The sequence below is a fragment of the Balaenoptera acutorostrata genome, chromosome 5 (genome assembly GCF_949987535.1).
Source record: "Balaenoptera acutorostrata chromosome 5, mBalAcu1.1, whole genome shotgun sequence".
NCBI classification, from domain to species: domain Eukaryota; kingdom Metazoa; phylum Chordata; class Mammalia; order Artiodactyla; family Balaenopteridae; genus Balaenoptera; species Balaenoptera acutorostrata.
This window is the reverse complement of record NC_080068.1, coordinates 143,961,448-143,975,329: the sequence shown is the minus strand read 5'-3', so window position 1 is coordinate 143,975,329 and position 13,882 is coordinate 143,961,448. Positions and strand designations below refer to the sequence as shown.

General features: G+C 68.6%; 1 protein-coding gene across 1 annotated transcript; it reads right to left on the bottom strand.

Annotated features, from left to right (window-relative positions):
• Positions 1–102: 102 nt before the first annotated feature.
• DGKQ (diacylglycerol kinase theta) lies at positions 103–12,603 on the bottom strand. The gene is made up of 23 exons (XM_057546444.1): positions 12,189–12,603; positions 9,951–10,030; positions 9,123–9,222; positions 8,622–8,707; positions 8,416–8,541; positions 7,877–8,030; positions 7,728–7,799; positions 7,528–7,628; positions 7,177–7,430; positions 7,000–7,090; positions 6,814–6,868; positions 6,625–6,686; positions 6,154–6,304; positions 5,728–5,766; positions 5,023–5,138; positions 3,488–3,639; positions 3,139–3,287; positions 2,866–3,044; positions 2,483–2,583; positions 2,222–2,368; positions 2,018–2,129; positions 1,784–1,936; positions 103–1,477 (listed from the first exon to the last, which is right to left on the bottom strand). The coding sequence occupies exons 1-23, from the start codon at positions 12,484–12,486 to the stop codon at positions 1,325–1,327; spliced, it is 2,931 nt and encodes a 976-aa protein (XP_057402427.1). The 5' UTR covers positions 12,487–12,603; the 3' UTR covers positions 103–1,324.
• Between the last annotated feature and the right edge of the window lie 1,279 nt (positions 12,604–13,882).

Genomic DNA, 13,882 nt, shown 5'->3' with positions numbered 1-13,882 from the left:
AGAGGGCCCTGGCAGCTGCTGGGCTGCCCGACCGGCCCCCACATCCCAGCCCTCCTCCCCCAACACACTGGCCTCAGGCACAGACGCAGGAGACGGCAGCAGGACAGGATGCCCAGACTATATTTGTCCCAGATATAAATTACGGTCACCTTCAGGTGATAAGTTACACATGAGGGAGGGGGTGCAGAGCGCGCACAGCCCCTCCGGGCGCACACACTCGCTTACTCACAGAGGACACATCCACCTGAACCACAATTTACAAGACAGTTCCTATCGACCAACGGGGCCCGCAAAGCAAAAGCTAATGCCGCCCCCGGGGACGCAAACCTGGGGGACACACACCAGCTACTAGAGGCACGTGGCAAGGACGGGCCGCCACCCACAGCTGTTCCTATGCATGTGTCTGGGCAGTTTTGGCACAAGCTTGGCAGGTACAAGGCTGGGCAGGGCCGTGTCCGAGGTTGAGGCCGAATGTCAGGGCAAGGCCACCACCCAGGGTGCGAGGGCCCAGCGGCAAGACAGCGCCAAAGGCAAAGAGACCAGACAATCAGGAGAGGGGCTTGTGGACCCTTCTCTGGGGCTTTGGGGGCTCCCAGGCAGCTGGGGTCGGGCTCTTCAGGGGGCCAAGTCAGGACTCTGGGCCGGCTAAACTCGGGGGCTCTGTGGTGGGGGCTCTGCGAGTGGCCCGCCAGACAGCCATGTCTGCATCCTGCGTCGCCAAGTCTCCACGTGGAGAAGCACGGAGACCATACGAGTCCCGTCTGCCCAGCAGCGGACACAGCACCCGTGTGCTGACTCGGCGAGTGGGAGGCCGAGTGCCGCGATGATCGTGTGCCGCGTCGACCTTGCTGATTAAAGCCGCTCCCGCTGCACGCTCTCCTCACTTCCTCTGGGCTCCCAGCCAGGCTCCTGCTACCTCCTGGGCACCACCTGGCCTCCTCGGGGCCCTCCCGTCCCAGCCCTGTCGCTCCGGGGCCACCAGCCAGGTTCCGGCTGGGCCGGCCAGACACCACCCGGGCCTGGAGAGGCGTGTCCCCCAGGACAGCACTCAGTGGAGAGGGGAGGCCAAAGAGCTCGTGGCCAGGGTGCCCCGTGTCTGTGCCGGGCAACCCCAGGGCCCAGGGAGCCAGCGGCCCTGTAGGAGCAGCCAGGGGGCATGAGGCGAGGGGCATGAGGTGGGGGGCAGAGGGGCCCGGGGAGGAGTGCGTGCCCTCCAGGACAGTGGCCTGGGCCCCGGAGAGCCCCGTGCCCACCCATCACTGGTACGCAGGCCAGAGGGGAAGTGCCCACTGCCCACCCAGCAGTTTGTGTGGCACGAGGACGGTCAGGGCTGTGGGCGAGTACATCCACCAGCGAGCGCTGCTCCAGGACCCGCCTCTACTTGGAGTCCCCCTCGGGCAGGCGCCCCATCTGCTCGCACATCCTTGGGGGTCCCTGCCTTCCTGGGCTTCTGCTTGGCCTTCCTGAGCATGTGGACCTGTCCCGAGACAGGCAAGGTCTGAGGGCTGTGCAATACTGCAGGCCACCTGGTGCTGGGTCCTAGGACGGCTGCTGCCATCTCAGCCCATCTTACAGAAGGGGAAAGAGCGGGGCATGCTGTGACCGCGGCTTGTGGGGAAGGGGCTCCCTAAGGGCTGGCCGGCCTCATCCAGCCCCATGACCTCCCCGAGTCAGGGAAGAACCAGCCGCAGCAGGACTGCCGGGCACCAAGGCCATGCCAGCCGCTCTGCACAGCCGAGGCCTGCCGGCAGCAAGCCCCCTGCCCACCCCACGCCGGGCGTACCTTCGGGCCCGCGGCCGAGATGATCATGTGCCCGGGCGCCTGGACCCAGGGCTCGCCGTCCACCTGCACAGGTGTGGCCTTGAGGAGGGTGACACGGAAGTAGGACCCCTGGGCAATGCGGATGCCGGAGCGCAGCCCACCCTGGACCTGACCCTGGTTGGGGAGAGGGGGAGCCAAGCTCAGCGGGCCGCGGCGCCACAGCCCAGCCCCCCGGTCCCCCGCCCCCGCGCTCACCATGTGCACGACGCCCGTCACCCCCACCACCTCCAGCAGCCCGTCATCCATGCGCGGCTTCTCGAATCTCGAGTCACTGTCGGAGCCCCACAGGTCGGCCCCCGAGCCCCAGCTGCACCAAGAGGGAGGGGCACACAGGTCAGAGGGAGGCCGGGCGGGAGGCTGGAGGGGAGCCGGGGCCCCGGGAGCCCCGCATGCGGGCACCTGGGGATGTTGATGAAGATGAGCCCCTCGATGCTGGGCAGCTCCACCTCCTGCTGTTCGGCCTGCAGCCGGAGCGCCCTGTGCAGGCCGCGGGGATGGCTGAGCTTCTGCAGCCCGGCCCGCACGTACACGCCCTTGTTGTGGAACCTGGCGGGGGACCGACAGTCACGGGGCGCCCCAGCCCCCGGCCACTGCTGGTGAACCCCCAGGAAGTACAGGGTCGCCAGGGCCAGCCCCGCGCCCACCCCTGCCCCATGGCACCTGCTCGTGAACTTGCCGGGCTCTTCCTCTCGCGCCTGGTGGAAGTCCAGGCTTAGCTCCGCGTCGATGCCAATCCCACAGTAGTTACTCATGTGCACGATCTGAGAACAAGACGCGTTCTCCCTTGGCCCCGGTCGGCCCCCACCAGATGCTCCCCGCCGCCCCCGCAGTGGGCCTGGCCTCCTGTCGCAGAGCTGCTCTGTCCAGTGACTGCCCCACACTCAGGTTCTGAGCCGGCCATCCTCAGGCCCGGCACCCGTGTCCCCGAGGGGACAGCGCTGGCGCCAACGCCAAGGCATGGCTGGGACGAGGACGAACACCTGGACGGACGTGGTAGAGAGACACCCGCCGGGTGCCACACCCCCTCCCGGGCACACCGGTACCTTGGGGGGCTCTGCGTCTGCCACGCTGTTCTCCCCACCGCCGGCCTCATGAGCGTCCAGCAGGATGGTCCAGCGGTCCACGAGCACGGCGTCCGCCTCGTCCACTGACACCAGCACGGAGAACGGGTCCTCTCCACTGTAGCCCGCCCCCCAGCGGAGGACCCGGCCAAGGTCATTCCCTGGACACCGGCAAGACACACGCTGACTCTCCACGGCCACCCCATGCCCCGCCAAGCCCGGGGCCCCATCCCCCAGCGTGCCAGCTGGCCCCACCTGTGCCCAGGGGCAGGATGGCCACAGCCGGCTCTGGGCAAGCCAGACGGTGCCGCATCTCCTCCAGGGCGGCGAGCACCCAGCCCACGGTGCCGTCCCCGCCACACACCAGCACCCGGAAGCAGGGCACCTGGGAGAACACGTGGAACCTGGCGGCAGGGAGACAGGACGTGTCCCGGCACTGGCCACGGCCGCGAACAAGCAGGGACAGGAGGTCACCCCCGGGGCAGAAGGGGCCGCAGCTCATCCCCACCCAGGGTGCCCTCGAGGGTTCCAACCCACCGAACCCCAACCTATTCCTGCTGGCTGGGGGGCGGGCACGGGAAGGCACCCCTTCTGGCAGGCTCACCCGGGCAGCGGCCCCCCGTTGGTCAGCTCAAAGACCTGGTGGGGGTTGAGCAGCTTCCGGAAACTGCAGAGCAGGTCGCGGCCCTTGAGGCCTCCGCTTCTGGGGTTCACAAACACCAGCAGGGGGCGGCAGTCTGGGGGCAGCTTCAGGTGCTGACAGATGGGGCTGCGTTAGGGTGGGCTGGCCGGCCCCCGGAGACAGAGCCGGGCCTCCCCCAGCACGCGGCCTGGCAGTGGCGGCCCCTGACCCTCAGCCCACCTGCCTGAGCCAGTCTGGGGCCGGCCCCTCCAGAGAAAGGCCACGCGGCCACCCCACCTCTCCACTGCCTGCTCGGGCTGCATCCCACAGCAGAAGGGGCGCCCACAGACCCCTGGCCAGTGGGGCAGGAAGACACTGGCCAGCCTGGAGCTCTGAGCACATCGGCCACGCCACAGCTGCCACGCCACGTGTCCTCAGACCACGCCCGCCGCCAGACCCACGTGGCCCACGAGCCTAGGCTGGAAGCCCACGCAGGACCCCGCCTGCCCCTCTCAGAGCCACCCCGCTGCCAGGCCCCCGCCCACCCACACGGCAGTCAGGAGGAGCAGCCCGGCTCACAGGGCGGCCCCACACCTCCCCTGGGCCACGGGACAAAGCCCGCCCCCAAACACAACGGCAGAAACAGCGCCCGCGAGAGTGGGCAGGGAGCAAGGGTCCCCACGTGGTGAGGACGGGGGCTGGGGTCCCCGCGATGGGGGTTGCTGGGTGACAGGAGACAAACAGGCGCAGACACAGCGGGCAGCGGCCGCACACGGGCTCGGCCGTGGCTCAAGGCCGAGGACACACTGGGGTGACGTGTGAGCCACCGGGCCGAGCTGCCTGCGGTCACCACTTACCTGCTCACCCCAGGGCAGGCAGCTGCCGGGAGAGAGAAAGTGCGTGTCGGCATCACCCACCCGTCTCTGCCCGTGGAGCTGGCGGAGGGGGACCCTGACCTGCAGTGGCCGCCTCCTTGTCTGGATGGTAGGACAGGGCAGCAGAAACCTGAAGACGTGGCCCACCCAGGCACAGACCCTGAACTCGTTCTGCTCTAATTCTGCTGGGCCTGAACTGGGGTCAGGTCACCTCGGGGGCTCCTTGGGGGCCAGCAGGGCCAAGGAGCAGAAGCTGCTACTAGGGCACACAGCGCAGGGCGGGGCCTGGGGCACTGCTGGGGCTTTGGGACAGCCTCCAGGGTCAGGGAGCATCACCTACTGGCCAGAGGAGGCCCAGGGTGCGAGCAGGGCTCCAGAGGCCTCCAGGGCGGGAAAAGCGGGGCCAGGGCCCACAACCCTGCGAGGGCCGCACACACAGTCACAAACACAGGCCAGCCCTTCAGAGGCGGCCGCTGCAAGGCCAGTCAACCAGCGTGCAGGCCTCTCACCATCCGACCTCGGGCCCCTCCCTCGGTGTGAATCAGCCGTGCACACAGACTCGGACTTTGCTCCAGCTGACCAAGTATTAGACAATCTGGCCATGGAAGCTATGGCCCCAGGCCCCGCCCCGGCGCCACTCACCAGCACGTCCGGGAGCACCAGGGCGGTCAGCGGCCGGCCGTGCACAGCCGTGTCCCTGACCAGCATGTACAGCCGCTCGGCCTCCGCAAAGCACGCCACGTCCAGCACCACGGCACCTGTGGCAGGTGGGCCATGAGCTTGGTTACCTGTCCTGCCCCCACCCACACGCTGTCTGGGCTGGGGCCTCGCCTCCTCCCGCGGCCGAATGGCCCCCGTTCTGGCCACGGCCCACCTCAGGCCAGCCCGTCCCAAGGCGTCCCCACGGTGCGTGACTCCCTCCCCCGGGGGGAGCCCCCAAGGACAGCCGGGCTCGGAGACAGGAGATGCCGGGTGGACAGAGCAAGGCCACCTGGAGGCAGGGTGGAGCAGACACGCACCCCCCAGGACCCGCGAGAGGCACGGAGCACGTTGGTAACTGCTATGGACCCACAGAGGGGAGTCGGGCCTCACGGGACTGTTCTCCCACTGGGGAGATCTGACGTTTCCCGCCATAAAAGACGGAACCCATGAGCACAAGAGGTTGTGGAGAAAGCATTCTCTGCACCTCAGTCACGTTTTAGCAAAAGCATCACAGCCGTGAACGAAACACCACCGTTTCCCCGGCTCACGGGTCCTAAACAAGGTGGAGCAAGAGGGCACGGCTGCCCCACGTACGCCAGGGAGTGACCTTGGACCCAACCTGACCACAGCCCGTGGGCGGCTCACCTTGTGTGGAGTAGACGTGGCTCACGGACACGAGGCCAGCTGCAAAGACGGGGGGGGCGGGGCGGCAGGCTGCGGTCGGACGCCAGGGACCTGCCCCCCAGGCCCCCGACCCAGGGCTGCCACCCCAGGCAGCCCCACCCGGCCTCCCAGGCCAGGAATGAGTTCACACCACCCAACAGCGCAGCTCTCCCAGGAAGCGCCCCCCCCACTCCAGAGGAGGTGATGGGGGCTGGGCCCCAGAGGTGAGGACAGAGACCCTCTGGGCCAGGAACCAGCTCGGCAAAGGCTCAGCCAGGGCTTGGGGGGCGCGGGGGAGCAGTGGGACGCAGCCCGGGGACCACGCAGCCCAGCCCGCACACCCGCCCTCAGGACGCCCGCCCTGCCCCCCACCCGGCCAAGCGCCCGGACCAGCCCAGGCAGTCGCACCTTTGCTGGCCACAGCCTTGTCCAGCAGACTGCTATACTCCTGGGGGGACCGGCCGGGGGGCAGACCACCCACGAACAGAGAGACACGTGGGGCCAGCACTCTGCTCTCAGCCACGTAGAACCGCGTCTGGCTCATCTGCCGCAGGGACGTCTGCGGGGAGGGGGACCGCTGAGCAGAGCACTAGGGGACGGGCCTCCCCACCCCCCCACCCCCACCCCACTCCCCCCACCCCCGTCCACAAAGGGGGCCGAAGGGAAGACGCCCCGGGCTAAACGCCACCGAGATGGGGAAGGAGAGGAGAGGAAGGACACACGGGGAACTTGCGAAGGGGAGGCACTGCTGGCCGGGACGCTTAGCTGCCCGCCAGCATGGGCTTGTGTCCTACGGGCAGACAGACTCCCTCTCTACGAGGTAGAAGCCATGTCCAAAGGCCAGCCGTTCCCCAGGGGCCAGTGTCCACACCCACTCACCTGCCGGATCTCACGAAGCCGGTCAAGCAAGGGCTCCTCGTCCGCCAGCACTGTGCGCTGGACTGCAGAGTTGAGAGACACCACTATTAGCCCCAGGCCCTGCGGCCACCTCCAAAAGCACCTGCCCTGGGACCCCGGGCGCCTAGGGGTAGGACTGGTCAGGGTTTTGACTACAGGCTGCCCGCTCACCTTGCCTGCTGCCCATGAGTACCTCCACCAGCTGGAAGCTCTTCCGCCCCTCAGCCTGTTGGGGTGGAGTTCAGGGCATCAGGCCTGGACCAGCCCTAACGCCCCCGCCCCCACCCCACCCCACCCCGCCTCCCGAAGACCCACATGGGGCCACCATGCCAGGCAGGGCGGGCCCAGCACACATACCTGGCATCCCAGCAGCGGGAGGACCTCCAGCACCACAGTCCGGGCTGTGCTCTGCGGCGTCACATGGATGGACACGTAGGCCACACCCACCCTGCAGGGGACAAGCTCAGGAGCTGGGGTCGCACAGCCCCCACCCCTCCCTCCCGCCGCGGACCCTACCGGGGACCTGGGTCTCACTTGAGCCAGGCAGGGTAGATCTTCAGGACCTCCTGGGTGCGGGGCAGAGCGCAAATGATCCAGGCCTCGGGAATGCGAATGGCGCTGGGAACGTCTCGGGCCCCTGGGCCTCTACTGCCTTCCTCCTGGGTGGTCCCACCACTCCAGACCTTTCCCGAGGCCCCGGTGTCGCCAGCCAGAGCGGGTGCTGGGAGCGCCTGCAGCTGGAAGCCCTGAGGGTCCTCCGTGATGTAGTAGGCCCGCAGCGCCGCCTCCTTGGGGGGGGGGTGGGCGTGAGCGGAGCCAGGCCACCGTGGGTCCCCGCAGCCCCCCAGGGACGGGCCTGCGAGGCGGCTGCGGGGTCCCTCTTACCAGCACCTCCTGACTCTTGGCCAGGCGGGGGACGGTGATGGCACGAAAGTAGTTTCGCTGCACTGCGTCGTTGCCGTCAAAGATCTTCAGAGTCTGCTTGCCTGGGCCACAGGGAAGTGGGTGCAAATTCGTGGAACGAGGCACGGGATGGGGGAACGGGGCATGGGATGGGGGGCTGGCCACAGCTAAGGGGCACTTACTGGACTCTAGTGCCATCACCTCTCTACCTGGGCCGGCGGGGGTGCTTCCGTCCACGCTGTCATCTCCCTCCCCTGTGGGACGGTCACAGCTGGCCTCAGTCAAGGCCCGGCCCCCACCCCAGACGCCCGCTCCCCGCCGCCCTGCTCACCCGGCTCTGGGGCCGTGCTCTCGGAGATCCGAAAGCAGTGCATCTTGCTGAAGTTGCGGGACAGCAGGCGCACGCACGCCGGCGGCAGGACCATGGTGCGCAGGCGCCCGAAAGTGCACTCGGGGGCGAGAGCGGCTGAGCAGACTGAGTGGGCCTGGGGGAGAGGGCACGGGCTCGAGCCTGGGGTCCTGGTACAGGAGAGGACCTGGGTCCAGGCCGGCCCTCAGTGGTTCCCCGGGGGCCCACACTTAGCTCCCACGGGCCGGTGGCGCCACCCCCAACCAGAGAGCCCTGAGTCTCCCCTGCACAACCGAACCCCACCCCAAAAGCCGGAAAACATCCCGATCCAAACGAGCTGTCCCCAGGACCCAGGACCCCCGCCCCCCCATCCCGCTTTGCCACTGGACGATGCAGCCCGCCCCACAGGTCTTGGCCCCGACCTCCATCCCGCCCCGCCCCCAGGACCCCCGCCCCCGCCCCCGCCTCACGCGGACCCGCGCCTCTCCCGCCCCGCCCCCAGGGCCTCCGCCCCGCCCCACCTGGACGCCGCACCACTCGCAGCGCACGCCGGCCAGCACGTCGGACGAGCCGCAAGTCTTTCGGCAGACCTCGCAGCGCGCGCCCGAGGGCAGATTGCCCTCGCGCCAGTGGTGGAGGTGCGTGTCCTGCGGAGAGGGCTGTCAGCAGGCTCGGCGCAGCCTCTCCCACCTCCCCGGCCCTCCGGCCCCCGGCCCAGCGCACTCACGTGGTCCCGGTGCCCATCCTGGTGGCACTGGCGGCAGTCGCTGCAGGCGAAGGGCACACAGTCGGGGTGAACGTGCAGCTCACACACTGGGGGGCGGGCAGGGTTAGGGGTCTCTCGCCGCTGCCCACCGACCCTGCCAGACCCCTTCTCGCCGGCCTCTCTGCTTCCGTCTGGGGCCGCCCCTCCCCTGACCGCACATTCTTTAACCTTTTGGGGTACGACGTGCGAGACAGGAGCAGTCCCCCCTCCCTCGGCGGGATGGGGACCAGCTTCTCCGCTTCTCTCCCCTCCGGGCCCACCTCAACACGCAGCCTGCACCCCTGCGGTCCCCTGCACCCGCCTCCCCGCCTCCCCGCGCGGGCAGCTCCAGAATCCCCGAACCCCACCCTAGAGCTACCACCTGACCGCAGGGAGGGCTGGGCCACCCTGGGCAGCAGAGGCCAGGTCCCTGGTGAGGAGGGAGTTAGACCCCAGAGGAGCCAGGCAGGCTCGTGGCGGTACCTTCGCAGCGAACCCCGGGTGCCTCCAGGCCCTTTCGGCACACGGCGCAGAACCTGCGCTTGTAGAGCCCCCGGGGGCCGAAGCAGTGGGCCACCGGGACCTGGAAGGAGCAGAGCTCGGCCTCAGCCTGGGCCCTAAGGCCTGGCAACCGGGTCCCCAAGCCCCACTTCCTCTCTGTCCCAGGGAGCTCCCATCAGCAGCCCTGGCCACCTGCCTGACCGCTATACACCCCTCAGTCCTCCCGAGCACGATTAACAGGATGCTGTGTGTGCCTCAGCCCCTCGGTGCTCCCAAGGGGTCCTGCTGGGGACTGCCCTGCATGCTGACCTCCCCATTCCCTGTGCAGGACCAACTCAGGGCTGCCTGGGCCGTGATCTCAGACAGCCCCCTCTGCAGCTCAGGCCCCAGCTGGTCCTGCCCAGGCCTGATCCAGCTACACAGGTGCTGACCACTCCCCCAGGCCTATTCCCCTCCGTGATACATTTCGGGCCACATTTCGGGCCACCCGGATAAAGTATAGGTGGAGGAGGCCCACCAACAGGCAGGAGGGGCAGTGCTGGGTATCAGGGACCCTGGAGAAGACAGGGTCAGAACCATCGGGAAGTGAGGCCCAGCTGCTGCCCTGGGAGGGGCTCACAGGCAGGGATGCAGTCTGCAGCTCAGGGACCCAGACCAGCACAAGGGAACACTCCCACCCCAGCCCCCCAGTGCTTGGGCCACTGCCCACCCCATCCGACATGCCGGCCTGACTCCCCACCGCAAAAGCTGGCCTCCCTGACCCTCCGCACCCTCCCCCCGAAGGTGCAGTAGCCCAAGCTCCATACGTACGCGGACCAGGCTGGGTGCCACGCTCGTACACGGCGTCTTCACGTGCTTCAGGCACTTCTCGTGTGACATGAAGTTGCAGACTATGGGAATGAGAGCCCCGTGAGTTGGCCCCTGTCCTGCCCAGGAATCAAAAGACCCCAGGTCTTGGCACGCGGCAGGGAGGCCGCAGCCAGTGGGACCGCCAAGGGCCGTGGTAGGGTGCCAGCAACCCTCCCCAAACTCCCTAACCCTAACCCTAACCCTAACCCTAACCCTAACCCTAACCCTAGTCATAGGGGTAGGGAGAGGGCATGGAGACAACCTGACCCTCCCCAAACTCCCTAACCCTAACCCTAACCCTAACCCTAACCCTAGTCATAGGGGTAGGGAGAGGGCATGGAGACAACCTGACCCTCCCCAAACTCCCTAACCCTAACCCTAGTCATAGGGGTAGGGAGAGGGCATGGAGACAGCCTGACCCTCCCCAAACTCCCTAACCCTAACCCTAGTCATAGGGGTAGGGAGAGGGCATGGAGACAGCCTGACCCTCCCCAAACTCCCTAACCCTAACCCTAGTCATAGGGGTAGGGAGAGGGCATGGAGACAGCCTGACCCTCCCCAAACTCCCTAACCCTAACCCTAGTCATAGGGGTAGGGAGAGGGCATGGAGACAGCCTGACCCTCTGTCCCACCCCAGAGAGCCCAGGGCAGGGAGCAGGGCCCTGGTGGCTCTGACCGTCCTGGATGACGGTGTGTTCTGGTGTCCCAAGAGTCCCCCGTCCAGTGCCCTATACACACACGCACACACAGGCCCAGTTCTTTCAAGTCTCTGCTGGGGGGGGGGGCGCAGGCGGGCACTTGGCCAGCTCCTGCACCTCTACGTACCCCCTACACCAGCTTCACCAGGGACAGCCTTCCCTCACTCCCCACAGCTGCACACACCCCTAACCCCCGCCCACGTACGATGTGTCTGCCCAGACCACAGCCAGTCTGCGGTAGACCAGGGTCCCCCAGCCCCCGAGGCAGGCAGGGTGGCTGGCCCAGTGAGGGCTGCACCTGCCCCTGCCCAGGGAGTAGACAGCCCAGAGGCTCCAACAGTGGTGAGCTATGCTCACAAGGCCCACAGGGGCAGCAAGGGGGCACCCTACCCATCCTGGGGAGGCATGGGGCCGGGTGAGGCACTCAGCCCGGCTCGGCTGCGGGCAGGCGGCACCCAGCTTCCTCCTCTGGCCCATGCAGATGGTCCCTGCTCCCCCCACATGCTGGGTGCTCCCTGGCAGGGGAAGGGGCTCTTCCTCCCATGCCCTTGTCAGGCCCCTCTGCTTGCCGAGGTCACCAGCTCATTCTCCAGAGTTGGGGAGAACGTCCGCACAGCTGCCCAGTGAAGGCCTCCACATCACCCCCATTTCCCTTCCATGAGCTTCTTCGCCCCTCAGACCTAGTGTGCACCTTCAAGAGGCCACACCCACGAGGGGGACCTGCCACTTCCCCCGGCAGAAGGCATCCTGTGTGAGGCGCCCGGTCTCCTCTGCAGGATCCAGCCTGAGTGCTCCCTCTGTCCCCAGAGCCAAAGGCCTGTCTCCCTGAGCAGGGCAGAGGCTCCCCGCCCCGTCCCCTGCGGAAATGAGCAGGACTAGAAGAGCCGACCCTGGAAGCACACGTGTCAGCTGCCCAGGAGCCAGAGGAGGGAGGGCCTCCTCACCCAGCCAGGCCGGCTTGGCAGCGGGGTGTGAGCCCTGTTGGGGCATGTCACACTCGGGGTGGCAGGCCTGGCCCAGCTCTCTGGGAGTCTGAGCCTGGGCAGCGCCAGCACTCAGACCCTGTGGGCAGCAGTGTGCACCCAGGAGAGAATGGACCAGCACCAGCCCAGGGGAGCCAGTGGCCGAGGCCAGCCCTGCCTGGCCACACTGCTGCCCCTTGCACCTGCTCAGGGTTGGCTGGCCTCATCCCCAGTCACTGCACCTGCCCTGCGCAGCCGCGACGTTCTTTCCCCACTGGATCCCAAGCCAGGTGAGGGCGCCTAGGGAGCAGATCTTTCCACCGTCCTGGGGGAGGGGCCGCGGCCACTGGACGCCCCCAGACCCCCGCAGGAGCTGGTCCACATCACCTCCACGGGGAGGTCTGGGCCTGGCACACCCCTGCCCCGAGGGGCAAGGGGCCCTATCCTGGGGAGGCCATTGCTGGAAGTGCAGAGGTCAGAGGTGAGGTGCCCGTTCTGGCCCAGGTACTGGGGTCTGCGATGGGGTCGCGGGCGCTCACCGTCACACAGGATGCCGGCTAGCCCCCAGATGAAATCGGAGCAGAGGTGGCAGAAGGTGGGCTTGGTGAGCGTCACCTTCCTGAAGCTGTGACTCGGCGCGGCGGGGCCCAGGGGCCTAGCGCCCGCCCGCTCCGGCCCCGACCCTGGCCCGGACCCCGGCCCCGACCCTGGCCCGGACCCCGGCCCCGACCGCGAGCGGCTTCCGGCGCCCAGCTCCGGGCTGGAGGTCGGGCTGCCCTGGCGCGGGGAGCCGCCGCCAAGCCAGGCGCGGGCCCCAGGCTCGGCCGCCGCCGCCATCCCCGGCCAGAGCAGCCCGAGCCCCAGTGGAGGACGACTGCGGGATCAGCGCTGCGGGCAAGAGGGGCAGCCGTCCCCAGCTGTGCCCCGCGGTCCGCGCCGTGCTTCCGACTGCGCCTGCCGTCACTGCGCAGGCGCCACCCGCGGGGCGGGGTCTGGGGCGGGGTCCCGGCCCTTGGGCGGGGCCGGGGTGGGGCCTGCGGGATGGGGGCGGGGCACGAGCGGGGCGGGCCTGCGGAGCAGTGGGTGGGCCGAGGTCCGAGCTCCGCGGCCTCCCGGGCAGGTGGATGGGTCCGGTGGCCCGACGAGGTCCGGTGGCCGGACGAGGCGGGCACACGACCTGCAGACACCGACGCGAAGTGTTTGCACCTGCGGCGCCCGGGCACGCGCCTGCGCAGACGGACGCCTCCTTCGCGGCACCGGGATCCCGTTCGCGGCCCGCGGTTGCTCAGGGCGACCCGGCAAACGTGCGGCACTGCCCCAGGTCCCCAGAGTGGGGTCTGGAGGCCAGGCCCTGCCCTCGGGAGCCCCCGTCTGGAGTCAGAGGGGCGGGGAAGGGTTTGGGGTCTCGGGGTGGGGGGTCCCAGGGTGAGGTCCGGGGAGGAGCCAGGCCCTCTGGGCCCCAGTCTGGGCGTCCATGGTGGAGGAGGAAGGCGATGGAGATGGCTCTGGGGCTGGGAGGGCCTGTCTGCCCTGTGTGCTCCCACCAGCCGTGCATGGGCGGCTCAGTCTGCGGGGTCTTCGGACGCGTGGACCCTGCCTCGCCGCGAGCAACCCCAGGCGCCCGGCCCCTGTCCTCACCACAGACGGGGTGGTTCCTTTCAGGAGGAGCTCCCTCCCATCATCTCTCACTTGGGAAGCCCGAGGGGCTGGCATCCTTCCCTCCGGGCCCCGACCTCGTGGGCGACCTAAAGCGACCCCACCCTGGGCCTCCCGGACCCTTCCCCGCTGTGAAAGACCCGCCCCCACCGCACTCCCAGGGAAGGCAGTGAACCCAACCCTTGCCCTGCCCACCAGCGTTGTCTCGAGGACGTGTGGGGGTCGCGTCCACGCAGGTCACCCTGCCCCATCGCCCGACAGCGCTCCGGGGTCCCCACCCCTGTGGGCCTGACCGCGGATTGTAATGCGCGTCGCCGAGCCGGGCGTCGTGGGCCAAGGCGCTGCCGGGGGACCTGCCTGATCCCTGCTGCGTCGTTGTGGGCTGCCCTCCCTCGAGACAGGCCCCGACACGGCAGGGTGAGCAGGGGCTGCAGAGCCCCAGAGGAGGAGGAGAACGGGGCAGGGGACACAACCAGGGGAGGATACTGTCCTGGGGAGGGCGTAGTAGGGAGGAAATGCCTGGAAGTGTGTTAGGCCTGCTGGGAGGAGCTGCGGCGGCAGGAGAGAGGGAGGGCGG